This window comes from Saimiri boliviensis, chromosome X, assembly GCF_048565385.1.
Source record: "Saimiri boliviensis isolate mSaiBol1 chromosome X, mSaiBol1.pri, whole genome shotgun sequence".
In the NCBI taxonomy this organism is placed as follows: domain Eukaryota; kingdom Metazoa; phylum Chordata; class Mammalia; order Primates; family Cebidae; genus Saimiri; species Saimiri boliviensis.
In genome coordinates this window covers 101,941,001-101,967,268 of record NC_133470.1, presented here as the reverse complement: position 1 = coordinate 101,967,268, position 26,268 = coordinate 101,941,001, and the positions used below count along the sequence as shown (strand labels likewise).

Sequence of the window (26,268 nt, the reverse complement as noted above, 5' to 3'; positions counted from 1 at the left end):
GAATCTTTAAATTACTTTGGGCAGTATGGCCATTTTCACGATGTTGATTCTTCCTAACCATGAACATGGAATGTTTCTCCATCTGTTTGTGTCCTCTCTTATTTCGTTGAGCAATGGCTTGTAGTTCTCCTTGAAGAGGTCCTTTACATTCCTTGTTAGTTGTATTCCGAGATATTTTATTCTCTTTGTAGCAATTGTGAATGGCAGTGCGTTCTTGATTTGGCTCTCTTTAAGTCTGTTACTGGTGTATAGGAATGCTTGTGATTTTTGCACGTTGATTTTGTAACCTGAGACTTTGCTAAAGTTGTTTATCAGTTTCAGGAGATTTTGGGCTGAGATGATGGGGTCTTCTAGATATACAACCATGTCATCTGCAAATAGAGACAATTTGATTTCCTCCTTTCCAATTTGGATACCCTTTATTTCTTTTTCTTGCCTGATTGCTCTGGCTAGAACTTCCAGTACTATATTGAATAGGAGTGGTGAGAGAGGGCATCCTTGTCTGGTGCCAGATTTCAAAGGGAGTGCTTCCAGTTTTTGCCCGTTCAGTATGATATTGGCTGTTGGTTTGTCATAAATAGCTTTTATTATTTTGAGATACATTCCATCAATACCTAGTTTATTGAGGGTTTTTAGCATAAAGGGCTGTTGAATTTTGTCAAAAGCCTTTTCTGCATCAATTGAGATAATCATGTGGTTTTTGTCTTTGGTTTTGTTTATGTGGTGAATTATATTTATGGACTTGCATATGTTGAAGCAGCCTTGCATCCCCGGGATGAATCCTACTTGATCATGGTGGATGAGCTTTTTGATATGCTGCTGCAATCAGTTTGCCAGTATTTTATTGAAGATTTTTGCATCTATGTTCATCATGGATATTGGCCTGAAATTTTCTTTTCTTGTTGAGTCTCTGCCGGGTTTTGGTATCAGGATGATGTTTGTCTCATAAAATGATTTGGGAAGGATTCCCTCTTTTTGGATTGTCTGGAATAGTTTCAGAAGGAATGGTATCAGCTCCTCTTTGTATGTCTGGTAGAATTCGGCTGTGAACCCATCTGGACCTGGGCTTTTTTTGGGTGGTACCCTCTTAATTGCTGCCTCGACTTCAGACCTTGTTATTGGTCTATTCAGGGTTTCGGCTTCTTCCGGGTTTAGGCTTGGGAGGATGCAGATGTCCAGGAATTTATCCATTTCTTCCAGGTTTACTAGTTTATGTGCATAGAGTTGTTTGTAATAATCTCTGATGATGGTTTGGATTTCTGTGGAATCTGTGGTGATATCCCCTTTATAGTTTTTTATTGCATCGATTTGGTTATTCTCTCTTTTCTTTTTTATTAATCTGGCTAGTGGTCTGTCTATTTTGTTGATCTTTTCAAAAAACCAACTCCTGGATTTATTGATTTTTTGAAGAGTTTTTTCTGTCTCTATTTCCTTCAGTTCTGCTCTGATCTTAGTTATTTCCTGTCTTCTGCTAGGTTTTGAGTTTTTTTGATCTTGCTCCTCTAGCTCTTTCAATTTTGATGATAGGGTGTCAATTTTAGATCTCTCCTTTCTTCTCATGTGGGCACTCATTGCTATATATTTTCCTCTAGAGACTGCTTTAAATGTGTCCCAGAGATTCTGGTATGTTGTGTCTTCATTCTCATTGGTTTCGAAGAACATCTTTATTTCTGCCTTCATTTCATTGTTTATCCAGTCAACATTCAAGAGCAAGTTGTTCAGTTTCCATGAAGCTGTGCGGTTCTGAGTTAGTTTCTGCATTCTGAGTTCTAACTCGATTGCACTGTGGTCTGAGAGACTGTTTGTTATGATTTCCATTCTTTTGCATTTGCCGAGGAGTGATTTATTGCCAATTATGTGGTCAATTTTAGAGTAGGTGTGATGTGGTGCTGAGAAGAATGTATATTCTGTGGATTTGGGGTGGAGAGTTCTGTAAATGTCTATTAGGTTTGCTTGTTCCAGGTCTGAGTTCAGGTCCTGGATATCCTTGTTGATTTTCTGTCTGGTTGATCTGTCTAATCTTGACAATGGGGTGTTAAAGTCTCCCACTATTATTGTGTGGGAGTCTAAGTCTCTTTATAAGTCATTAAGAACTTGCTTTATGTATCTGGGTGCTCCTGTATTGGGTGCGTATAAATTTAGGATCGTTAGCTCTTCTTGTTGCAGTGATCCTTTTACCATTATGTAATGTCCTTCTTTGTCTCTTGATCTTTGTTGCTTTAAAGTCTATTTTATCAGAGATGAGAATTGCAACTCCTGCTTTTTTTTGCTCTCCATTTGCTTGATAGATCTTCCTCCATCCCTTTATTTTGAGCCTTTGTGTATCCTTGCATGTAAGATGGGTTTCCTGGATACAGCACACTGATGGGTTTTGGCTTTTTATCCAATTTGCCAGTCTGTGTCTTTTGATTGGGGCATTTAGTCCATTGACATTTAGGGATAGTATTGTTATGTGTGAATTTGATACTGTCATTTTGATGCCACCTGGCTGTTTTGTTGGTTAGTTGATGCAGATTCTTGATTGTGTTGATGCTCTTTTACCATTTGGTGTGTTTTTGGAGTGGCTGGTACTGGTTGTTCCTTTATATGTGTAGAGCCTCTTTCAGGAGTTCTTGTAGAGCAGGTTTGGTGGTGATGAAATCTCTGAGTGCTTGCTTGTTCACAAAGGATTTTATTTTTCCTTCACTTATGAATCTTAGTTTGGCTGGATAGGAGATTCTGGGTTGAAAGTTCTTTTCTTTAAGGATGTTGAATATTGGCCCCCAATCTCTTCTGGCTTGTAGGGTTTCTGCTGAGAGATCTGCTGTGAGTCTAATGGGCCTCCCTTTGTGGGTAACCCGACCTTTCTCTCTGGCTGCTCTTAGCATTTTCTCTTTCATTTCCACCCTGGTGAATCTGATGATTATGTGCCTTGGGGTTGCTCTTCTTGAGGAATATCTTTGTGGTGTTCTCTGTATTTCCTGTATTTGAATATTGGTTTGCCTTGCTAGGTTGGGGAAGTTTTCCTGGATAATATCCTGAAGAGTATTTTCCAGCTTGGATTCATTCTCTTCATCACATTCAGGTACACCTATCAGACGTAGATTAGGTCTTTTCACATAGTCCCACATTTCTTGAAGATTTTGTTCATTCCTTTTTGTGCTTTTTTCTCTGTTCTTGCCTTCTCTTTTTATTTCATTGAGTTGATCTTCGACCTCTGATATCCTTTCTTCTGCTTGATCAATTCGGCTGTTGAAGCTTGTGCATGCTTCACGAAGTTCTCGTGTTGTGTTTTTCAGCTCCATCAATTCACTTATATTCCTCTCTATGCTGTCCATTCTCGTTAGCATTTCGTCCAGTCTTTTTTCAAGGTTCCTAGTTTCTTTGCGTTGAGTTAGAACATGTTCTTTTAGCTCACTGTAGTTTCTTACTACCCACCTTCTGAAGTCTGATTCTGTCATTTCTTCACCCTCCTTCTCCATCCGGTCTGGTTCCCTTGCTGGTGAGGAGTTGTGATCCCTTTTAGGAGGAGAGGTGTTCTGGTTTCAGGAGTTTTCATCCTTTTTGTGCTGGTTTCTTCCCATTTTTGTGGGTTTATCCACCTGTTGTCTTTGTAGTTACTGTCTTTCAGATTGGGTCTCTGAGTGAGCTTCTAGTTCATGGATGCTGAAGTTACTTCTTCTTCTTCTTTTTTTTTTTTTTAAGCTTTCCTTCTAACAGTCTGACCCCTCTGCTGTAGGACTGCTGAGGTCCTCTCCAGGCCCTGCTTGCCTGGGGATCACCTGCAGCAGCTGCAGATCAGTAAAGGTTGCTACCAGTTTCCTCTTCCGCTATCTTTGTCCCAGAAGGATGCTCGCCTACTGTCAGTCCGTTCTCTCCTTTATGAGGTGAGTCTTTGGATCTATGGGGGTCAGGGAGCTACTTGAGGAGACAGTCTATCTTTTATTGGGGCTTAAGTCCTGAGTTGTGAGCTCCGTTGTTCATTCAGAGCTGCTGGGCAGGTACATTTAGGTCTGCTGCAGCTGAACCCATAAAGCACTTTTTGTTTCCAGGTGCTATGTCCCAGGGAGTTGGAGCTTTATGAGTTTCCGTTGCACTACTGCCTTTTTTGATTTTTCTTTCAGGTCTGACCCGCCCAGCTAGCAGCATGCCTAGCCACTGCCTGCCCGCAGAGGCTTTGCTGAGCTGCTGTGGGCTCCGCCCAGCTGCCCTGTGCTCTTCCCTGCAGTCCTGTTTATATAGGCGTAGTTAGAAGTGTCTCAGCAATGGTGGCCCCGCCTCTGTTATGGTGGACTCTCTCTGTTGTGGCAGGTTGCCTCGGCAACGGCGGGTTGCCTTAGCGATGGAGGCCTGCCTCCGCAGTGGTGGAGAGTCTCAGTAATGGCAGAAGCCCCTCCCCCACCGAGCGGGACTGTCCCGGGTTCAGCTGTGCTTGGTTTGAAGGGCTCAACCCAGAGGATTTCCAATTACTGTTTTTGTTTTCGTTGTTGTTGGGGGTGGAGGGGTGGGACCAACCGAGCCTGATCACCTGGCTCCCTGACTCAGAGTCTTTTCTTTTAAGTTGAACGACCCTCGTTCCAGTCGCTTGTTGAAAAGGTGCCGGGATCTCCTGTGCTGCAACTCACTGAGTCGGCTCAAACAGCAGAGCCGGCTCCTGGAGGATTTTTTGCCTAGGAATCTCCTGGCCTGGCTCGCTATTTCAGATGAATGGGCAACTCTGCCGTCTCAGGGCTCCGATCGCCAGCTAAGAGGGCTCCCAGACCAGTGGCTTTTGTACGGAGAACCGCAGCAACAGGGTGTGGTCACAGCAGTGGCGAGGGCCGAATCAGCCCCTCGGGGGCCAAAACAGCCGCACCGGCCGGGACAGCGGCACTGGCGACCCCTCTGCCTGGGTGTCTCCTGGTCTGTGGGCAATAAAAATTTGTCTGGAAATGCGGCGTCCACTCACCCGCTGCACTTTCACTGAGAGCTGAAGTCCTGAGCTGTTCTTAGGTGGCCATCTTCCCAGCATTCTCTATCTCTATCTTTAGCTCTAATACTATTTGTGTTATGTATCTGAGTGTTCCAGTGTTGGGTGCACATATATTTACAATTGCTGTATTCCATTGCTGAATTGGCCTCTGTCATTATGTGGTGACTGTCTTTGTCTCTTCATATAGTTTTGCTTTGAAATATGTTGTTTCTGATGTAAGTACATCTACTCCTGCTCTTTCTTGGTTTCCATTGGTATGGAATGTCATTTTTTCATTCCTTTACTTTCAGTCTGTATGTGTCTTTATAGGTGAAGTGTGTTTCTTGTAGACAACTGATGAGTGAGTCTCATTTTTATATCCATTCAGCCACTCCATGTCTTTTGATTGGAGAATGTAGTCCATTTATATTCAGTATTATTATTGGCAAGTAATGACTTACTGCTGCCATTTTATTGTTTTTTTCTGGTGGCTTTGTAGTCCTCTCCTTCTACTTTCCTTCTTTCCTATCTTCCTCTAGTGATGGTGATTTTCTGCAGTGATATGATTTAGTTTCTTGCTTTTTATTTTCTGTCAGTCCATTGTGTTTTTTGATTTGAGGTTACCATGAGGCTTACAGATACTATCTAATAACCTATTATTTTAAGCTGATAACAACATCACATTGCATAAACAAACAAGCAAAAAGGAAACTCATCAAAACTCTACATCATAGTTTCATCCCCCAGCTTTTAAACTTTTTGTTATTTCTGTTCATATCCTGTAGTTGTCTATGTTTTAAAGAATTGTTGTAGTTAATATTTTTGATTGGTTCATCTTTATTATTTCCATAGAAGAGCAGTTTATACAACAAAGTTACATTGTTATAATATTTTGTGGTTTTCTATATACTTAATGTTACCAGTGAGTTTTATAGCTTCAGATGATTTATTATTGATCATTAACGTCCTTTTCTTTCTCATTGAAGTATTCCATTTAGCATTTTGTGTAGGACAGATCTGGTATTGATAACATCCCCCAGCTTTTGTTTGTCTGGGAAAGTCTTTATTTTTCTTCATGTTTGAAGGATATTTTTTTGGACATACTCTTCTATGGTGAAAGAGTAATATGTCTTATTTTTCCTTCAGCACCATATATATATATATATATCTCATGTCACTTTCTCCTGTCCATAAGGTTTCTCTTGATAACTCTGCTGCCAGACATACTGGATCTCCATTGTATGTTATTTGTTTCTTTTCTCTTAGTGCTTTTAGGATCCATTGTTCATCACTGATCTTTGGAAGTTTGATTATTAAATGCCTTGAGGTCATCTTCTTTTGGTTAAATCTGCTGAATATTCTGTAACATTCTTGTACTTGTATATTGATATCTTTGTCTAGGTTTGGGACATTCTCTGTTATTATTGCTTTGAACAAACTTTCTAACCCTAACACCTTCTCTACCTCTTTTTTAAGGTCACTAACTCTTAGATTTGCCCTTTTAAGACTATTTTCTAAATCTATCTATCTATCTATCTATCTATCTATCTATCTATCTATATGTATTTTTTTAAATTGCACTTTAGGTTCTGCGGTACATGTGCAGAACATGCAGGATTGTTGCATGGGTACCTACATGGCAATGTGGTTTGCTGCCTCCATCCATCCATCACCTATATCCGTCTCCTGGGTTCAGGCAATTCTCCTGCCTCAGCCTCCTGAGTAGCTGGGATTACAGGCACGCGCCACCATGCCCAGCTAATTTTTTGTATTTTTAGTAGAGACGGGGTTTCACCATGTTGACCAAGATGGTCTCAATCTCTTGACCTTGTGATCCACCTGCCTTGGCCTCCCAAAGTGCTGGGATTACAGGCATAAGTGACTGCGCCCGGCCCTTTTATTCCTATTTCTATGGAGAATGCCATTGATAATTTGATAAAGATTACATTGAATATTTAAGTTGCTTTGGGAGGGTACAGTCATTTTAATAATATTGTGATTCATAAGCCTAGAATATGTTTCCATTCTTTTGTGTACTTTTAATTTCTCTACCAGATTATATTTTTTTAAATCAAATTTCTTTATTTTTAATATTTTTTTATTTTTGTTGTTATAATTTCAACTTTTAATTTAGATTCAGGGGGTACAAGCACAGATTTGTTACATGGGTATATTGCATGATGCTGAGGTTTGGGTTACGAGAGATCTAGTCACCCATGTAGTCAGCATAGTATCCAATAGGTAGTTTTTCAGCTCTTTCCCCCTCCCCTTTACCCTCCCCCAGTGGTCCCCAGTGTTTATTGTTCACATCTTTATGTCCGTGTGCATAGCTCCCACTTATAACTGAAAACATTCAGTATTCGGTTTTCTGTTTCTGTGTTAATTTGCTTAGGATAATGGCATTCAGTGGCATCCATGTAGCTGCAAAGGACATGATTTCATTCCTTTTTGTGTCTGCATAGTATTTCATGGTATATATGTATGTACCACATTTTCTTTATCCAATCCATTATTGATGAGCCCCTAGATTGACTGCATGTCTTTGCTATTGTGAATAGTGCTGTGATGAGCATATGAGTACATGTGTCTTTTTGGTAGAATGATTTATATTTCTTTGGTTTTATATTCAGTGATAGGATTGCTGGGTCTAATGGTAGTTTTATTTTTAGTTCTCTGAGAAATCTCCAAACTACTTTCCACAGTGGCTGAACTACTTTACATACCCACCAACAGTGTATAAGTATTCCCTTTTCTCCACAGCCCCACCACCATCTGTTAGTTTTTGACATTTTAAATAATAGCTGTTCTGACTGGTGTGATATGGTATCTCGCTGTGGGTTTGACTTTCATTTACCTGATGATTAGTGATGTTGAGCAGTTTTTCATCTGTTTCTTGGCCGCTTATATGCCTTCTTTTGGGAAGTGTCTGTTCATTACTTTGCCTGGGGATTAGTAAGTCATTTCTAGAATGGTTGGTTCTAGGAAACCAGTAGTTTGCTGAGATCTGGGGATTAGGAACCTGCTTCCAGGACTATTGTCTCCAGACCCTCACCAGCAAAATGGATGTCTTGCATGCCATTTCCTTCCCATTTGGCTCAGTTTGGAAACCAAGCATAACGTAATTACAACTGATTGGCTGTACCAAAATCACATCCAAAATCTGGTCTGCATAGGAATCTGGAAAATGTGGCGTTTTAGCTTTCTACCTTCTGCAGTACAGGAAGGCATACTTGAAAAGGTTTGGGTGGATGTCGGGCAAGCCACTACCATCTTTAATAGCCTCACATACAGCAGGCTCATGCCCTGAAGTACTACAACTCAAGCACATTCCACTTCTTACACACTCTATCAGGTCTTTCCACTTTGCCTTTTAAAATCTCCATCCCAATGTAAAGAAGCTGCTCTAAATTTTCACATTTTTATCTTTTCCTCTGCTTTCCTACCCCTTGAGTTAGCTTCCAACTGATTAACCCTCCCTGGGTTAACCACTGTGCTGGAAACTCCCTTCAGTGGATACTCCTCCTCCTTTTACTTGCAGGGGAAAAGAAGAGGTCAGTAAATTTCTTACACCTCTTTGCTACCCCAAACCATGGTTTCAATGCTTGTTGTCAGTTTATCCAATCTGATCATCTTTGTCTTTCGATTGGTATTTAGGCCATTATATTTAATATAGTTATTGATAGGGGTGAGTTTTAACTACTGTCTTGCCAGGGCCTAACATTTTCTTTGTGAAAAAGGTTTTAACTAGAATTGCAGTTTCCTTGTCTTTGTTTCAATAAATTTACTGGCATAAAGTTGTTTATAATATCCCCTACTTATCCCTTTAGTATTTTTAGAATTTGTAGTGATATCCATGTGTCATTCTTGATATTGGTAATTTGAGCCTACTTTTTTTACTGATTACTCTGGCTCTAGATTTACCAATTTTCTTATTTTCTCAAAGAAACTGCTTTTAGTTGTATTGATTTTTTTTCTCTAATGCCTTTTTACTACATTTTATTGATTTATGTCCTTATATTTATCATTTTCTTCCTTCTGTTTGCTTTTTAAAATTTTTCTTCCCTTTCTAGTTTCGTAAGATAGAATCTTAGAAATTTGAGATCTTTCCCAATGTAAGTATTTGATGCTATAATTTCCCTTAAGTACTGGTTTAGTGTATCTCACAAATTTTGGCATATTGTGTTTTTGCTTTTGATTAGTCCAAAATATTTTTTAAATTTTCTTCGTGGTCTTTGACCTATGGATTATTTAGCAGTATGGCATTTAATTTTCAAATATTTTGAGAATTTTCTAGATATTTTTCTATTGTTGATTTCTAGTTTGACTCCATCATGCTTATTTACTTTGTATGATTTCAGTCCTTTTAAATTTGTTGAGCCTTGTTTTATGGCCCAGAATTCAATCTGTCCTGGTAAATGTTCCATGTGTGTTTGAAAGGAATCTGTGTTTTGCTTGTGTTGGGAGGAGCTCATTAATATTAATTAGGTCAAGTTGGTTGATAGTGTTGCTACAATCATATATATCCTTAGTAATTTTCTGTGTATGGTCTGTTACTGAGAAAGAAATGTTAATTTCCATTTATAACAGTTCGATTTTTTAATTTCTCCTTTTAGATTGATCAGTATTTTCTACATATATTGTGAAACTTTGTTATTAGGCATATAAACATTTATGAGTGTTAGTTCTTCTTGACAAATTGACCCCTTTATCATTATGAACTAATTCTGTTTGTCCCTGGAAATAGTCCTTGTTCAAAAATATACTGTGTCTTATGGTATGGTAGGCAGAATGCCCCACTCCCACAGATATGCAGGCCCTAAGCTCTGAAACCTGTGAATATCTTATTTTACATGGCAAAGGGGACTTTGAAGATATATTTATTAGCATGAGTTTCTGTTGTTACCATGGCAAATTGTTAAAACTACTCAAGCTTATTGTCTTTCAGTTCTTTAGGTCCGGGTACAGCATGACTCAAATGGGTGTTTTGCCTAATTTCACAAGATCAAAATCAAAGTGTTAGGAGTGTTGTATTGCTTTCTGGAGGCTCCAGGGATTAATCTACTTTCAAGCTCATTTGGGCTCGTGTCAAAATTTAGTTCCTTGGGGTTGTAGGGCTGAGGTCCCCTTTTTCTTGCTGGCTGTCTGTCAGCTGTGAGTTATTCTCACGTTCTAAAGCTTGCCTGCATTCCTTGGCTCATGGTTCCTTACCTCCATGTTCAAAGCCAGAAGTGACAGACTGAATCATTCTCAAGTCTGGAATCTCTCTGACTTCTGCTTCATCTCTCTTCCACAACATTTTTCCAACTTAACTCTTTTGTTTTCTTATTCTAAGGGCTCATGTGATTAGACTGGGCCCACCTGGAGGGGCCTATTTGCAAGGCCCAAGAGAGGTCCCTGGTATCTAAGGTCAGCTGCCAGGTGACAGCGAGTAAAGAAATAGGTACTCTAGTCCTACCACCACAAGAAACTGGATTCTGCCAACAACATGAATGAGCTTAGAAGTGGATTTTGCCAGAGTCCCCTAATAAGCATTCTACCAACAGACACCTTGATTTCAGCCTTGTGAGATTCCAAATAGAGAAACCAACCAAACCCATCTGGCCTTCTGTTATAAAGAACTGTGAGATAATAAATTTATATTGTTTTAAGCTGCTAAGCTTATGGTAATTTGTTACAGCAGCCATGGAAGACTAAACAAATATTAATATAGTCATTCTATCTTTCTTTTGGTTAGTGTTTATTTGGTATAACTTTTTCTTTCCTTTTGATTTTAATCTATGACTTTGTAGATAGATAAAGTGGGACTCTTATAGACGGCATATAGTTTTCTTGCTTATTTATCCAATCTGATCATCTTTATCTTTCAATTGCTATTTAGGCCATTATATTTAATATAGTTATTGATAGGGGTGAGTTTTAACTACTGTCTTGCTTCAGACTGGAGACTGCCTCTAATCTACAAACTGGGGCAATAGTAGGTTTTACTTCCTTTGTTTCCTCCCTCTCACCTGTTCTCCACTGCCTGTTGTCAATGTCTGAAAACTGTTCTTTTGTAGGCTGTATCAAGTTTCTTATTTAGGTGGGAAGGTAAATTATATTCCCATTATTATATCAAGGCTGGAAATAGAAGTCCTCAAGAGTGTAATTTCCAGTTAATATTTCAAGGACATCCTCTGTAGCAATTCCCTTTTATATGGGATGAGCATGTGTGTATGTGTAACTTATTCAGTTATGGAAAGTATAATACATACACTAAAATGTTCATGCCATATGAATATGACAGATGGCTCCCTTTTTAGAAATATAATCGGCCAGTGGCAGAACTTGACCATATTCTGAGCATGCCAGCCTTTTCCAGTCTCTGTGTCTTGGTATAGCTAGTTCCTTCTGCCTGGAATACTTCCTCATCTTACTTCCTTTCCCGCTGGCAGCTTTCTACTTGCCCTCTGGAATCAGCTCCAGGGTCATCACCTCTCTGCTTCGGAGTGCCTCAGACACAATCTGTATTTCCTTTTCCAAGCTCTCATCACAAACATCATGCTGTATTATATGTTTCTGTGTGGACTTCCTTTTATGAGGAAGCCTTGGAAAGCAGGAGGCTTATTTTAGTCTTCTTTATGTTTCTTTTATTTCTAACACGTTATGTCTGCCCCATAGACCTTTTCAGTACATGGTTGTTGAGTTAGTGACTCCTTTTACGTGCTGACAGATGTTGCTCTTATTACTCCTCATTTCAGTATCACATGTTTGTAAAAGTGAATCCTCTGATTCTCCTTTTCTCGTAGTAAATTCCTCATCTATGCCTGTCTGCTGCTGTTCTCTGTGCTGCTGGCCCTTCGTTTGGATGGCATCATACAGTGGAGTTACTGGGCTGTCTTTGCTCCAATATGGCTGTGGAAGTTAATGGTCATTGTTGGAGCCTCAGTTGGAACTGGAGTCTGGGCATGAAATCTGCAACATCGGTAATACTGCTTTATAAAACCCATTGGTCATTATCATGAGGGAGCAATATCTTGGCTTTTCTCACTTTTGATGAAGTAAGGACCATTTTATTTTCTACCTATCTGGGGTGTTAGAACTATAGTATAAGCTAACAAGTCTATTCTGTGTTTTTGAAATTTTGGTGTTGGGTATGTGTTTTCTTACAAAAGCAGTACCATTTTTGGGGTAATTAAGTTGCCAGCCAGCTTACAAATGCCTGTATAATCCAAAATGCACCCCAAATACGGAACTGGTATGCCATACTAGACTAAGTAGCATGAAACCACCGTTTTTAGGAGAAGACACTCATATTATGTTTGCTCATGAAAGATCTTTCTCCAGCTCAATTTTGGAACTGGGACTCCCCTGTGCCACCCTCTTTGCCCCAGAGCGTGAGGACTATTATCGGTGTGGGGAGGTGGCTTAGCCAGGAGACCATGAGTCCCTGAGACAGCAGCTGGGGAATGAGGAAAGTTGAGGGCTGGATGCTAAGAAGGAAAGCAGAGACTTTGGGAACAGTGGAGAGGGGTACCCTTTACCATTTCCAAATTTTGCCTTCCCTGCTCTTGGATGCCTCAGCTGACCCAAATTCCTGGGAGTTGGCTCACTCCAGCATGCAGCCTGGTGTTTCTGGGACCTGTGAGAGGCTTTCCCTTCTCTGCCACAGAGACTGTAACTACATAAAGGAAAAAAGGGGGGTTTAAGAGTGAGAGGCTATTATGAACCTTCACTAGGAAGATGAGGAGTACAGGAATTCCCAGTAGGCAGTTGCTCATGTAGGAAAAGTGTAAAGTTGAAACTACCTCAACTTTTTTTTTTTTTTTGAGATGGAGTTTTGATCTTGTTGCCCAGGCTGGAGTACAACGACACGATCTTGGCTCACTGCAAACTCCACATCCTGGGTTCAAGTGATTCTCCTGCCTCAGCCTCCTAAGTAGCTGGGATTACAGGTGCCTGACACAACTCCTGGCTAATTTTTTGTATTTTTAGTAGAGATAGGGTTTCACCATGCCAGGCTGGTTTCAAACTCCTAACCTCAGGTGATCCACCTGCCTTGGCCTCCCATAGTGCTGGGATTATAGGCACGAGCCACCATGCCCAGCCACTACCTCAACTCTTTAAATTCTTGTTTACTAAGTCTAAGATTGAGATTGTGTAAGTTACATATCACATACATATTTAAGAACTGTAAAACAGTTACACAGAGGCTTTGGCAGGTGGGAGACATTCATGTTTAGCTGTTTCAAAGTTCTTAGATTTTTTTTTTTTTGAAAGATTGGTGACCTGTGTGGCTGTATATGCTTTCTTTTTTATGAGATATTTTCAGATATCTAATGTTTGCTTCTCAAAGAATGAAAAGTTAAACATTTAGGTTCTACTAATTGATACTTAGAATATACTCAAACTTCTCTTTGTTGGTTTTATTTAAGATGTTTTGAGCAAGGGAAGAATTATTTATGTGGTGTTGAATGTGAGGAATGTATGGGTGTGGTCATTCTCGTGTTAACATTAACCCGTGGAACATGCTTGAGTCCTACAGGAATAATCTTTGATAGCATTTTCTCTATGATCAAACCTCTGTTGTATTTATCACCCTCAAGACATGTATATCATAAATGGCCTTTCAAATGCATTATAGAGCCTTTTCCTGATTGGTGGCCTTACCATTGCTCAATTGTAGATCCATTTAGATTATTACACATGATATTAGCTAATTAAACTGATTTTGTTTGATAACAGTTTTAACTCTTCTTTTTCTTTCTCTTCGATCTGCAGGTATTAATTTATCTTAATGGAATAGAAAGAAAAATAAAAATCATTTATACTTTTTATTTACATTTAAGAATAGCACCTAACAATAGTTACTATATCTTGTTGAAATATAACTGACACTTGTTCATAGAACTAGTTATTTTTATAATATTGTGTGAAGTGTGGTTTACGGGGTTTTTAATTCATTGAAAAATAAAGGTCTTGAGACTTAAGGGGTATTTTTCTGGTTTTAGCAGTAGAAGCAATCGTCTTGAATAATCTTGGAAGTAACTCTTGTTGAATTTAAAGATGTGAATAGAAGTTTTTATGTTCATTGTCAGGGAAATAATAACTGGTTATTTCTTTTGAGAATATCCTTGTACAGTTAAAACATCAACATCTGGTTTTGTTGTAATTTTCATTTCTTTTTTTAAGTTATTCATATTTTGTCTTATTGTGTAGGATTTTTTTTAAATTGTACTTTAGGTTCTGGGGTACATGTGCAGATCATGCAGGATTGTTGCATAAGTACACACATGGCAATGTGGTTTGCTGCCTCCATCCCCCCGTCACCTACATCTGGCATTTCTCCCCATGTTATCCCTCCCTGACCTCTGCAGTAATTCTTCAATGTTTCAGAGATTGCCTATCAAAGCTTAGATTTAAGTTAGCTTTCTACTTGATTTCCCTTTGCTTTTGTCAAATTTACAAGTAAAATTCAAAGGATCAACATAAGTTGGTATCTGCCCTGAACTGCTTGCTTATAATGGAGGTTCTGAACTGAGGGTATTTTCTTCTTCTCTCCCTTTTTAGAGCAGAAGGAGAAACATGTGTGGAGTTTAAAGCCATGTTGATTGCAGTGGGCATCCACTTGCTCTTGGTGATGTTTGAAGTTCTGGTCTGTGACAGAATCGAGAGGGGAAGCCATTTCTGGCTCCTGGTCTTCATGCCACTGTTCTTTGTTTCCCCGGTGTCTGTTGCAGCTTGTGTTTGGGACTTTCGACATGACAGGTCACTAGAGGTGAGATTTCATATATTTAAGAATGTTTTCCATTTTGGGAGTCCAAGGTGGGCAGATCACTTGAGGTCAGGAGTTCAAGACCAGCCTGGCCAACATGGTGAAACCCCATCTCTGCTAATAAGGCAAAAATTAGCTGGGCATGGTGCCATATGCCTATAATCCCAGCTTCTCAGGAGGCTAAGGTGGGAGAATCACTTGAACACAGGAGGTGGAGGTTGCAGTGAACCTAGATTGTACCATTGCACTCCAGCCTGGGTGACAGAGTGAAACTGTCTCCAAAAGAGTGTTTTCAGAAGTAAAATCTTCTGCTCAGTTATTCAGATGTTAATTTCTTACTCTTTGTTAGGAAGAGCTTGAACATTAACAGCTCTAAATCATGAGACAATAAGCCAACAAAAGACAATGGAAATAATCATTTTTCTTTCTTCACTTAGAACATTGGCTTTTCACCCAAGACATCAGCCTTCTCCCAGCTTCACATCCTGTATCAATCAGACAGAAACAGAACTAATAGGTTAGTTACAGATATACATATAAAGAGAGTTAAGGAACTGGCTCACATTATTGTGGGGCTGGCAAGTCTGAAATCTGCAGGGCAGGTGGACAGGCTGGAGACCCAGGAGGAGTTGATGCTGCAATCCTGTCACAGAATTTCTTCATCTCCAGGAAACCACAGTTTTTGCTTTTAAGGCCTTCACTTGACTTCATGAGCCCTCCCCACATGCTATGGAGGGTAGTCTCCTTTATTCAAAATCAGTGACTTCACTGCAACACCAAGCTTAGTGTTTGATTAAATAACTGGGTACTATAGCCCAGCCATTTGACACTCAAAACTGACCATCTCCCAACCCCAGACCCCATGATTTAGCACCTCCCCTGCTCTCTGGTTAGCTTATTCTGATGTTTGTTTATTTATTCAATAAACATTTATCAGGTATTTACTATATGCCAAGCCCTTTTCCCCTAATCATAGGGGATATGCAGAGGAATAAAATACCAAGACTAGTAATACTAGCAATGAAAATAATAGCAGATAATGTTTATTGAGCACTTACTGTGTGCCAGGCACTGTGTGAGGCACCTCACATACAGTATTCACAACCTGTGAGGTAGTACAGAGAAGGTAAGTCATTTGTTCATGGCTACATGTGAAGGGGCAGGACGAGGATTTCATTTCAGTCAGCCCAACTCTAAAGCCCAGCTACATAACTACATAACTGCACAAAAGCTGAGGGCCCAAAGCTGACTCCTGATGCATTGAGGGGAGAACTGTGGACAAAGAATGAAGGAAGAAGACTTCAGTTGGCTTAGGAAGTAAACATAGCTGCTATGGGTCAGGCATACAAACTTGGATCCCAGGTCTGGGCATGGGGGAAAGGTATCTAGACAGAGGGACAATGATGGAACAAGGCCCTGTGGGACTCAGAGGGAGAATGGAACCCAGAGCACCAGGAAGGGTTTGGCCTTGAACACAGGGAGCTATTCTCTGATTCTCATGCTGGTGGCAAGGCCACAGCATGGCTGTGACTGGTAGGTAGGAGTGGGCTATGGAGGGAGGGTATCTGATGGTCCACTTTCACCCTCCCTGCAATTCCCATTTTATATCAGGGACTTGAGTATCCATGGATTTTGGTATCTATAGGGAGTCCTGGAACCAGTCCCCAACAGATACCGAGGGAGAACTATACAAGGGCTAGGACTGCATTGGGCCTGAATTATAGAAAGTAAGTCTTTCATATATTCACACTCTTGACATTCCTACCCTTGGAAGAAACCACATACCGGAAGCTGAGCTCTCTTTCTGTTACACAAGAACAAGTACCTGTGTTGGTGAGGGGGTGGTTGGGAGTAGGCTCATACAGAGATGGGAAGGTGCTCTTCCAAGGAGCCGTGTGCTGGGAGGGAAGGGATGGCATTTTGAGGACATACGGAAGCCTAGAAGCCAGAGACACTCCATCAGCTGAGTGGACTGTGACGTTTCAGATATGACAGGAGCAAAAGGTGCAAAGGAAGGAACTGTGGGAGTTGAGAAGAAAGGGAGCCTCTACAGAGGGATTGGGTCAAATAGGGGCCACATCCTCAGCCCACAGAGCCTGTGCTGAAGTGCCTCAGGCACCCCACTGCACTCACAGGGCACCAGGGGATAGTGAACATTTTGAGGAAAACAGTTAATACCTGACATTTGTTGAGACATCATACAAACTACTAGCTTGAAATGGTTTACAGGTTTATTTTTAGGCCACATTACATTCCTTTCAGTGACATCATATCTTTAATTACATTCCTTTCAGTGACATCATATCTTTAAGAAGCTGGGTTTTTGGCAGTTGCTGTGGAAAAAAAAAAAAAAAAAAAAAAAAAAAAAAAAAAAAAAAAAAAAAGGCCAGTGCTGTGTGAAAATTCTGGTGGAAGAACAGGCAACAAGAGTGGGAGTGCCTTAGGTCTGATTCTAAGGTGTGGGAAATGGTGAGCCACCTGACAGGCACACACATCCAACTGGGAATTAGTTTTGGTTATTTAAAATAAACATTTTTCTTTAGTTTTATATGAATTATTTTTTCAAATGGCTACTTAGGACAGAAGTACTTACTAAGTTAGACGTAATTACTTAAATCAGTGCAACTGTTGACATTGCCAGCCACATTAGGGATTTATTTTGGCCTACAGGTTTATGGAGGAATTATGAAATTCCCTATGTACCTGTGTACTGAAACATTTGGAAAGCGCTGGGCCCAGTCTTAGATTTTGATTCTGTGGACAGAATGTGTTTTACCAGAGTGAGGAGCAGCCTGCAGAGCATTTGGGCTGGAGGTGAGAAGTTAATAAGGGAGTTGCTAAAGTGGTAGGGGGATGATGAGGAAGAACACCTCACTAGGCAGTCATCAGATAGAAAGTGGGCATGAGATTCAAGAGAGTCTGGATGGTACAGTGGACAGGATGTGGTGGCAGAACTCGAGAGCATGGGAAAAAGAATAGAGAGTGATTCCCAGGCCCATGGCTTGAGAAATGAGACCACTGTTGGGCCTCAAAATGACATGGGAGGCTACAGAAAGAGGAGAGACAAGGTTCTAAGGTGCAGGGGATAATGATCTCTATTTGGGACTGGCTTCATTTGAGGTGCCTCTAGGACAGCCAAGTGGCCTATGTACAGCTGTGTCTGCTACACAGCAGGAAGGCTAAATTGGAGACAGATGTGAGAACTAACCACTAAGGAAGTAATGCAAGCCAAGGGTCTGGTTGAAATTTCTTCTCCCTCAGTCCGGGGTACAATGGGTGAGTGAAAGTATGTGTGTTTGTGTGTCTGTTTCTCTGAGGGGGGAGAGAAGACTGAATTCGTGGCTCTGGGGAACATCACCATTTAAGGAGGGGGAAAAGGAGACAAAAGGAATTTCCAGAGCACTCCAGAGGGCTCTAAGACTGCATGGTGGGATTCTAGAAGGCCAGGAGGAGGGGAGCGAACATGAAAGAGTCATCCACAATATCAGTAGGATGCCAGTTGAAGTGTTTTTGTTGCCTCCTGGTTATTGGTGACTTTAATGAGAGCTGTTTTCTGGTGGTCATGGGGGTGGAGGGCAGATCACAATGGAGGAAGCTGGGAATGGTAGATGAGATAGTAGGGGCTTATATATTCATTACTGTCTCACATAAAGAAACCTGAGGCTACGAAGGGTCTTGGATCAAAGGAAGGGGTGGGTTTATTTGGTTTGGGGGTTTTTGTTTTTAATGAGAAGGACTTAACTTGTTTCTGTGCTGCTAAAAGAGATCAATGGAATGGGTGGGGTTAAACGTACAGTAAAGAATCTATAACTGATGGCTGGATGTGACAGGGTCCTCAAGGAGCCTGAAAGGAAGAGGTGCAATTCAAGGGCAAATCTGAGGTATGAGAAGAAGGACATACAAGATGGTTTTGAGTAGACAGTATTGTTGAAAGGAGCATGAAGGAAGCTTAGTGGTCTACTGCACTTAGCCTGTGTTTCCAGTGAACCTGGAAACAAGGTTCTCATCTGTGCTCAGGCCTTGGGCCAGAAAGGGCAAGACAGCAGAGGAACAAGGCAGCAGGCCGAGCCATAGTTCCCCTTGTCTTAGTATTGCTGTGCCCATCTGGTACCAAAATTTAGGAGTTTCCAGTGCAACATCATATTATACAAGTTACACTGTATTATAATGTGTATTGTCTTTTAGTGTGTTAACCAAATTATTGCAGTATTAAATGCAAATTATACTTTGTTTAACTGATTCTTCTCTTCATTTTTAGTTAGAAATCCTGTGTTCTGTCAACATTCTCCAGTTTATATTCATTGCCTTAAGATTGGACAAGATCATCCACTGGCCCTGGCTTGTATGTAACTTAAATCCTTAAACTTCTTTTTTATTATAAGAGTAATTCATACTCACTGTAGAAAGCTTGGAACATACAGACAAGCAGGAGTAATAGCTTAATAATCACCCATAATCCCACCATGTGGAGATAACATGATTAATGTTCTTTATGTCCATGTTTTATACAAACAGTTGGAATATAACTATGTGCATCATTTTGCATCCTGATTTTTTTTTTGTTTTAATGTTGTATCATAAACATTTAATGTTAACAAAGGTCTTTATAAACATAACTTCTAAAGTTTAATTGATGCAAAATATTCTTCAGGAGCGTGTGTCATACCATCCTCTTATTTCTAAAATACCATATTTCCATTGTTGCCAGTGTTGAACGATTTTAAGTCATGCTGCAGTGTACATGTTTATGCATTAAAATCTTTGCCTTTTTTTTTTTGGTTGTTTTCTTAGGAAATAGCCCAGAAATAGTGTTACTGGGCTAGAGGTTGGGAACTGTTTGAAATTCCTATATGCATATATTGCAGTGCCAGCTTGCTTTTCCAAAAGCTGTACTTTGGGAGGCCAAGGTGAGCAGATCACTTGAGCTTAGGAGTTTGAGACCAGCCTGTGCAAGGTAGCGAGACCCTGTCTCAGAAAAGAAACAACAGTAAAACAAAACACAAAACGCCATACCCATTTACTCTCTTACTGGTGGTGGCATCTATGTCATATTTCTAAACTGTGACTTCAGTTACTGGGCATTTGGTTGAAATTAACTGTGAATAAATGGGCAGATGGATGGAGAGATAGGAAGATAAGTGGCAAGGTAGAAATTAGAGATCACAGTAGAGTTTTCACTATTAAACGCATGGAAAAAAGATTGAGACCAAAGGCAGAAGAGTTCCATTGCCACTGGGACGTAAAGTCATGCTAGTGTTTTTGTTTTTGTTTTAATTTCTTTTTTGTTTGATGTATACTTTTACATACAAAATATTTTATGTATTAAATATAGTTACCTTTAAAAAGTAAAAAGTATAGTAAAAAATTGGGAGCAGAGAAGAAATGAAGGGAAGCTAAATACACTTCATACTTAAAGATGAGATTAATCACTTCTGCCCAAAGTCTTTGATAAAACATTCAAATCAAAAATGTCATTAGGTTCAAAACTGTTTCTGTTGTTATATGGAGGAAACATATCCAAAAAAGACCAAATTTTTAGTATAAGAAAATGTCAAATGATTAGTAATTTTGAATGCTTTCCACAAATGAGACGGAAGATTTTTTTCTACCCTTAATCCTGTGTAGGTCCCGGTGAATGAAGCATTCTGAGTACATGTTTCCCCTAGTGAGCAAGAGAGAACAAGTAAGGCTATTGAGATCTAACATTTCACCCATGAAGGGAGCTTCAGTAAAAAGGAGAATCTCATCACAGAAGGGGGAAGGGGGAAGAAAGACTGTGCATAGACTCTGCAGCAAAGCCTAAAATCAACAACTCCAAGCTGATCAGGAGGAGGAAAATTTGCCAACTCAAATCTAGAACTAAAAGAAAATGTAAAACTGTTAGAAAAAAAATAGGACAGAATCTTTGGGGCTTGCAATTAGGCAAGAGAGTCTTAGAAATGGCACTGATAACATGGTCCATATGAGAAAGAAAGAAAGAAATTTGGACGTCCGCAAAACGGAAATGAAGACAGACCACAGACGGACAAAATATTTGCAAAGCACACATCAGAACATTGACTTGCACCCAGAACATACAGAGAACTCTTAAAAACTCAAAAATGCAAAAAGAAACACCTAATTTTAAAATTGGCAAAAGACTTGACAATTTGCAAAGGGGATATGTGCATGGTGAGAAAACACAGGAAAAGATGTGCAACATCATTACCGGTTGGGGAAGGCAAACTACAACCGGGATGAGAGCCCAAAACACATGGCTTCTGAATGGTGAAACTCAACACTGGGACACTCGGACGTTGCCGGCGGGAAGGGAGAATGGTACAGGCATTGTGGAAAACGGTTTGGCAGTTTCTGATGTGTTAAAAGTGCACTTGCCATGGGAGCCGGCTGCCCCATTCCTAGGTATTTACCCTAGAGAAGTGAAAGGGCACAGACAGGTAGAAACCCACACTCTAGTGTTTGCAGTGGCCTTGTTTGTGATAGCCAAGGGCTGGAAACCACCCTCAGCAGACGGTCGCATAAGCAAACTCTAGGCATGCATAGAGTGGAATACCACTCAGCAACAAGAGGGTCCACCTGTGGATGCGGGGAACAATTTGGATGAATCTCAGAGACATTATGTTGATGGCGGGAAGCCAGTCTCAATGGGCTACTTGCCTTGCGATGCCATCTACATAAAGTTCCAGCAGAGAAAAAAGGGCAGTGACGGAGAACAGATCAGTGGTTGCCGCGGCTAAGGGTGGGATGGTGTGACAGTGAAGGGACAGCACGAGAGAGTTTTATAGGGTGACAGACGTCTTCTGCATCCTGCCTGTGGCTGTGCGAATCTACACTTGGGTGAAGACTCAGGGATCACCACACCAAAGGAAGACAGTCACTTCTCCTACTGTATGTTAGATAATTAATAAAAGAAAAAGGGAGAAGGGAGAAGTGTCGTCCCAGGGGACCGGACAGGAGGGCGAAGACATGTCACAGGGGAGCCTGGCCAAGTGACGCTCCCAGAACTCATCTTCTGGGCCTGCGTGTGGATGACACAAGGTCTACCACCTGGTACAACAGCAACATATTCGGAATGTGCCCTTGCCGTGGAGGCGGGGACCCGGCAGCGTTACGTGTCCAGCGTCAGCCTGCCAAGTTCACTAACTTGGTAGGGGTGAGAGTACGGGTCCTTAGGAGCCCAGGCAGCGACACTTTCTGGGGAGCCCGTTCCCATTTGTGTTGCTGAAGTACCCCCAGCAGGTTGTGGGAAGGTTGCCGGTGAAGAGAGTCTGTTGGGGTGAGATCTTGTGTGTGTGCACAGGGTGACAGCTGTGTCCCGTTCTCTGGAAAGCTGTGATGCCAGCGGTGCCTGGGGGAGCCTGAGTGAGTGTGGGAGGGCAAGCCTCTGGAAGAGCAGAGGCTGCGGAGCCAGATGCCAGACTGTCTGTCACTCAAAGGAAGAGGGACTGATGTCACCCACTGAGCGTTTGTGTCCCCTGGTGGCAGCAAGCCCTACAGTGGGCACACACCATACCTTTTCTGTCTCATGCGGTCCTGGGAGCAGGCCTGGGAGGTGGAACTGTCCTTACTCAGCTTGCAGGTGGGACGGTCTTAACTGGAGAGGTGTCAAAGATGCCTTCCATCAGAGGCCGGGGCGGATGTGCTAAAGAGACGACTTCTCTCGCCCTCCCCGCAGGTTGTGTGTGTCCCGCTGTGGATTCTCATGTCCTTTCTGTGCCTGGTGGTCCTCTACTACATCGTGTGGTCCGTCTTGTTCTTGCGCTCTATGGATGTGATTGCCGAGCAGCGCAGGACACACATAACCATGGCCCTGAGCTGGATGACCATCGTGGTGCCTCTGCTCACGTTTGAGGTAAGCATTCCGCGGGAAGCCTCTTTGGCCCCTGGAGCTCGCGTTTCCCCTGACAGGGTCCTGCACCCCTAGAGAGGCAGCCTCTGTCCCTCGAGCTCACAGTGAGCCGACTCCAGGAGAAGGGAGAGAACAGGGCTGTTTCTGGGAGGGAGCTTTAGTGAAAGGAGAACATCCTTCCTTTCTCTTGGGGAGAGCGCGTGGGGCTGGCAGGGAGAAGAGGGCACCTTTTTAGCCATGCTGCCTCTGTAAGGCTCCAGTTTCCACTTTTGGAAAAGGAGAGGTGGATGTCGGATTTGTGTATTGGAGTCGTGTGGAGAATTCTAGAATGGGAGCTGTTGACTCCTTAGAACAAACGCCGGGAGGAGTTTGCCATAAAACTGCTGGTATTGGGAGCTTTTCAAGTGGATGCACTTTTGCAGAGCTCTGAAGAGGGACGTAAAAGCTCATTTAGAGCATTCTCCAAGGATAGGTGGTTTTCTGCCTTTTCCTGTGGTGCTGACATTCCCTCTTCTGACAGCTCACTGCGGTGGGGCCCTGCGAGGTGGGTCAGAGGAGGGGAGCTGCCTAATGAAGTCTGGCCTCCTCCTCTGTTGGTTCTTGGTGCTGGCGTCCACAGGATCTTGGCTGCGTCTCTTTCTTTAGATTCTGCTGGTTCACAAACTGGATGGCCACAACGCCTTCTCCTGCATCCCGATTTTCGTCCCCCTTTGGCTCTCGTTGATCACGCTGATGGCAACCACATTTGGACAGAAGGGAGGAAACCACTGTATGTACTCAGCGTTTCAGAAAGTCCTTGGGGTGTGTCTGGGGTGGGACCGCGGGTAGGTGGGAGATAGTGGTCTCTAGGAAGGGACGAGTCCCCCAGGGTCCCGATTTAGAAGCTTGTGTGGGAAGCGAGGGCTGAGGAAGTTCTGGGACCTTCTGAGGGCAGGGCATGCCGTCACCCTGGTGTTCTACTGGCCTGCCCTGGGACTTTTCTCGCAGTGCACGCTGCCAATAGATAGGACCAGACAAGGCAGGCAACCTCTCAGAGAGCCTATTCCCTCCTCTGCAAACTAGGGATCAAGATAGATTCTTCCCAGGCCCGTGAGGGTTTGATGGGAAATCCACATCTCCCACCCGAACCCTGGGATTCACCCAAGCTCCGCGTTGGCCCCTCTGCTTCCCCAGTGTCCTTGCTGCCATCACCCGAGTCTTGTCTCTCGTGCCTTGCTAGCTCTCTCTTCCCCTCCACCTGCTTGCTGAGGCAGACACTTCCAAAATGATCTCTGCAGAGGGTGCCTTCCTGGTGAGGCTGTGAGCTCCATGGCATGGAAGCCCAGAGCACTGGCCCTCCAAAAGCCAGTGGGGTTGGAGGCAGGGCCTCACTGCAGCCCAGCAGCCCAGGCAATGCTTGCTGCTTGTGCCTCTGCCCTCCCGGGGGCAGGGAGGGCCTGCACTGAGCTGACACTCCAGTGGTGTACAGAGAGGAAGAGTGGGACTGGGCAAGCGGTTTTAAGGTGGCTCCATGAGTTCGGGTCCCCCTCCTGGCCAGGATCCACGCATGACTGCCACCCTGGCAGATTCTAGAGGGTGACGGAAACCCATTGCTTGGATGGCACTGTCATCCATGAGTTTTTCCTGGGTGGACAAGAATAGTGGAAGACACCATGGCCTACGCACCAGAGGTGTTTCGAGACTCACTAGAGCAGTGGTTCTCAAACTTGGGCGCCTAGCAGAATCCCAAAAGGGTCAGGAAAAGGGGACCTCTGGAGCCCACCCTAGCCCGACTCACAGTTTCCAGAGAGAGGTCTGGGCTGAGGCCCGAGAATGGCATCCCTAACAAAGCCCCAGGGACGCTGTCCCTGCTGGTCGGGGAGAAACACGGCGCTAGGGTTTGTTCTTCTCCTTTATTTTGGGTACTCAAGCCCTGTTCGGGCTTCGTGACTCAGGCGCCTGGATAAAGTGTGTGACGACGTCGTAGGAGTGAAATTTCTTGTTATGGAAAGAAAGTTAACGGGAAGGTCAGTTGAGCCTAGTGTGTTAAATAAAACATTCTTATTTTTCAGGGTGGTTTGGTATTTGCAAAGATTTCTGTCAGTTTCTGCTTGAAATCTTCCCATTTCTACGAGAATATGGAAACATTTCGTACGATCTCCACCACGAAGATAATGAAGAAACCGAAGAGACCCCAGTCCGGAACCTCCTAAAATCGCTCCCATGTTTCGAAAGAAGGACAGGGTGGTCATTACCCAGAGCCCTGGGAAGTACGTGTTCCCACCTCCCAAATTAAATATCGAAATCCCGGATTAGATGCCACTTCCGGGGACAGTCCTTAAGTGGACTGAGACGTGCTCTCTCCACCTTCCTCTGCCCCCTCGTTCACTCCGCAAAGCAGAACCAGAACTGGAGCCGGGTCTCCAGGTACGTCCATCTCATGCCTTGTTTGCATCCAGCGCTTGTCAGCCACTCATCACGACGGGATGTGGAAGTGGCAGGTGACAGGGGCGCATGCCAGCAGATGTGGACGCCGGGAAGAGTGTGAGAACAGACGCGGGATTTCCATCCGTCTGGGAGGGGCTCCAGGTGCTCCTCTTCCCTGTGGCACCCACTGGGGAATGGCTGCTCACCAGGCCCTCAGAAGGAACGTCTGTTTACACGGTGCTGAAATCCCGATGAAAAGCATTGTTTAGAAATGCCTTTCTCCACAGGGCTGACCTCCTCCCACAGCTCACTCAGCACTCCCCGGTCGGTCGGGGCTGGCGTAGTCAGTAGGAACTGGAACCATGTCTCTGATGCACCACGTGTTTAGACACAGCACAGTCCTTTCTTCTGTTCCTACTGTGGAAGTAGTTTCTCTTTGGGCATGCTGACAGCAGTTTTTCATAGCCTCACCGATGAGCCCTTTCTACAGGAGTGACTCCATGCCTGTATGCAGAGTATTTATACAAATATGTTAGCATCGTGATATGCGGTGTTAACCCCTAGTTCTGTACAGCATATTCTGTCAAAGTATTTTTTTACAAGCTTGTGCTGCAGGCAGACTCCTTCTGCTGCAGAAGCGGATGCCCGTGGCACACCCGTCCCGCCCCAACGGGGTGCCACACCCCCACAGGACATTGCCACTTCTGCCCTGGAACTCACGCAGGTATGCAGTAGCTGCTAGTGCCAGAACAGCAACGCCAAGCTGGAGATGCTCCATGCTTCTTCTCATTCTCAGAGTAGTGGCTAGCCGAAAACCCAACAAGTGCTACTTGAAGCCGGAGCACCGGAGAATGTTGCCGAGGGCAGAAACGGCCACGCGGGTCACGTCTGTGCGTGGGGAAGTCTCAAGCTTCGCTCCTGCCAGCAAGAAGAAGGCTTTGCGGTAGGCACAGTGGCTTCACATGTGTGTGCAGTTTCTTCGAGCACTGCAGGTTCCTCCATGCGTCAGAGGTTGCAAGTTTATCGTCCTCCTGCCTGAAAACAAATAGGTTCTTCGCTGAGAAGAGGCTAAAAAAGAGCATTGATCTTCTCACCCAGGAGAAGAGTGTGGCCTTTCAGTGCAGGCGACTGCTCACTGGCCTACATGGGGCTGATTTCAAGTCCGCTGCAAACACAACTCCGCCCCTGGCGCTGGCCTCCAGCAAGCCTGTTCTCTTTGGGGTACAGGGGAACAGGATGGTTTAGCCCTTCCAGCTCAGTGTGTAAAGAATGTAGCTAAAGCCAGTATTTTTGCTCTCTTAAGCTGTCCAATAAACCAGCTCCTCGTTTTAC

General features: G+C 42.9%; 3 protein-coding genes across 4 annotated transcripts in view; 2 read left to right on the top strand and 1 right to left on the bottom strand.

Annotated features, from left to right (window-relative positions):
* LOC141582684 (uncharacterized) overlaps positions 1 to 11,854 on the top strand; it is a 40,271-nt gene extending 28,417 nt beyond the window's left edge. Inside the window, exon 7 of the mRNA XM_074391417.1 lies at positions 11,716 to 11,854. Within this exon, the coding sequence (XP_074247518.1) occupies positions 11,716 to 11,834 (119 nt within the window). The 3' untranslated portion in view covers positions 11,835 to 11,854. The remainder of the gene's footprint in view (positions 1 to 11,715) is intronic.
* LOC101029685 (protein EOLA1) overlaps positions 1 to 26,268 on the bottom strand; it is a 128,388-nt gene that overhangs the window by 36,324 nt on the left and 65,796 nt on the right. The gene's annotated exons all lie outside the window — the stretch shown is intronic.
* Positions 11,826 to 26,267, top strand: LOC141582683 (transmembrane protein 185A-like). Of its 2 annotated transcripts, XM_074391415.1 has the most exons (6): positions 11,826 to 11,892; positions 14,477 to 14,684; positions 18,940 to 19,023; positions 22,357 to 22,533; positions 23,176 to 23,299; positions 24,582 to 26,267. In XM_074391415.1, the coding sequence occupies exons 2-6, from the start codon at positions 14,511 to 14,513 to the stop codon at positions 24,803 to 24,805; spliced, it is 783 nt and encodes a 260-aa protein (XP_074247516.1). In that variant the 5' UTR covers positions 11,826 to 11,892; positions 14,477 to 14,510; the 3' UTR covers positions 24,806 to 26,267. The 2 variants fall into 2 exon arrangements, with proteins under 2 accessions (XP_074247516.1, XP_074247517.1); XM_074391416.1 differs by lacking the exon at positions 11,826 to 11,892 and having other exon boundaries at positions 14,475 to 14,684.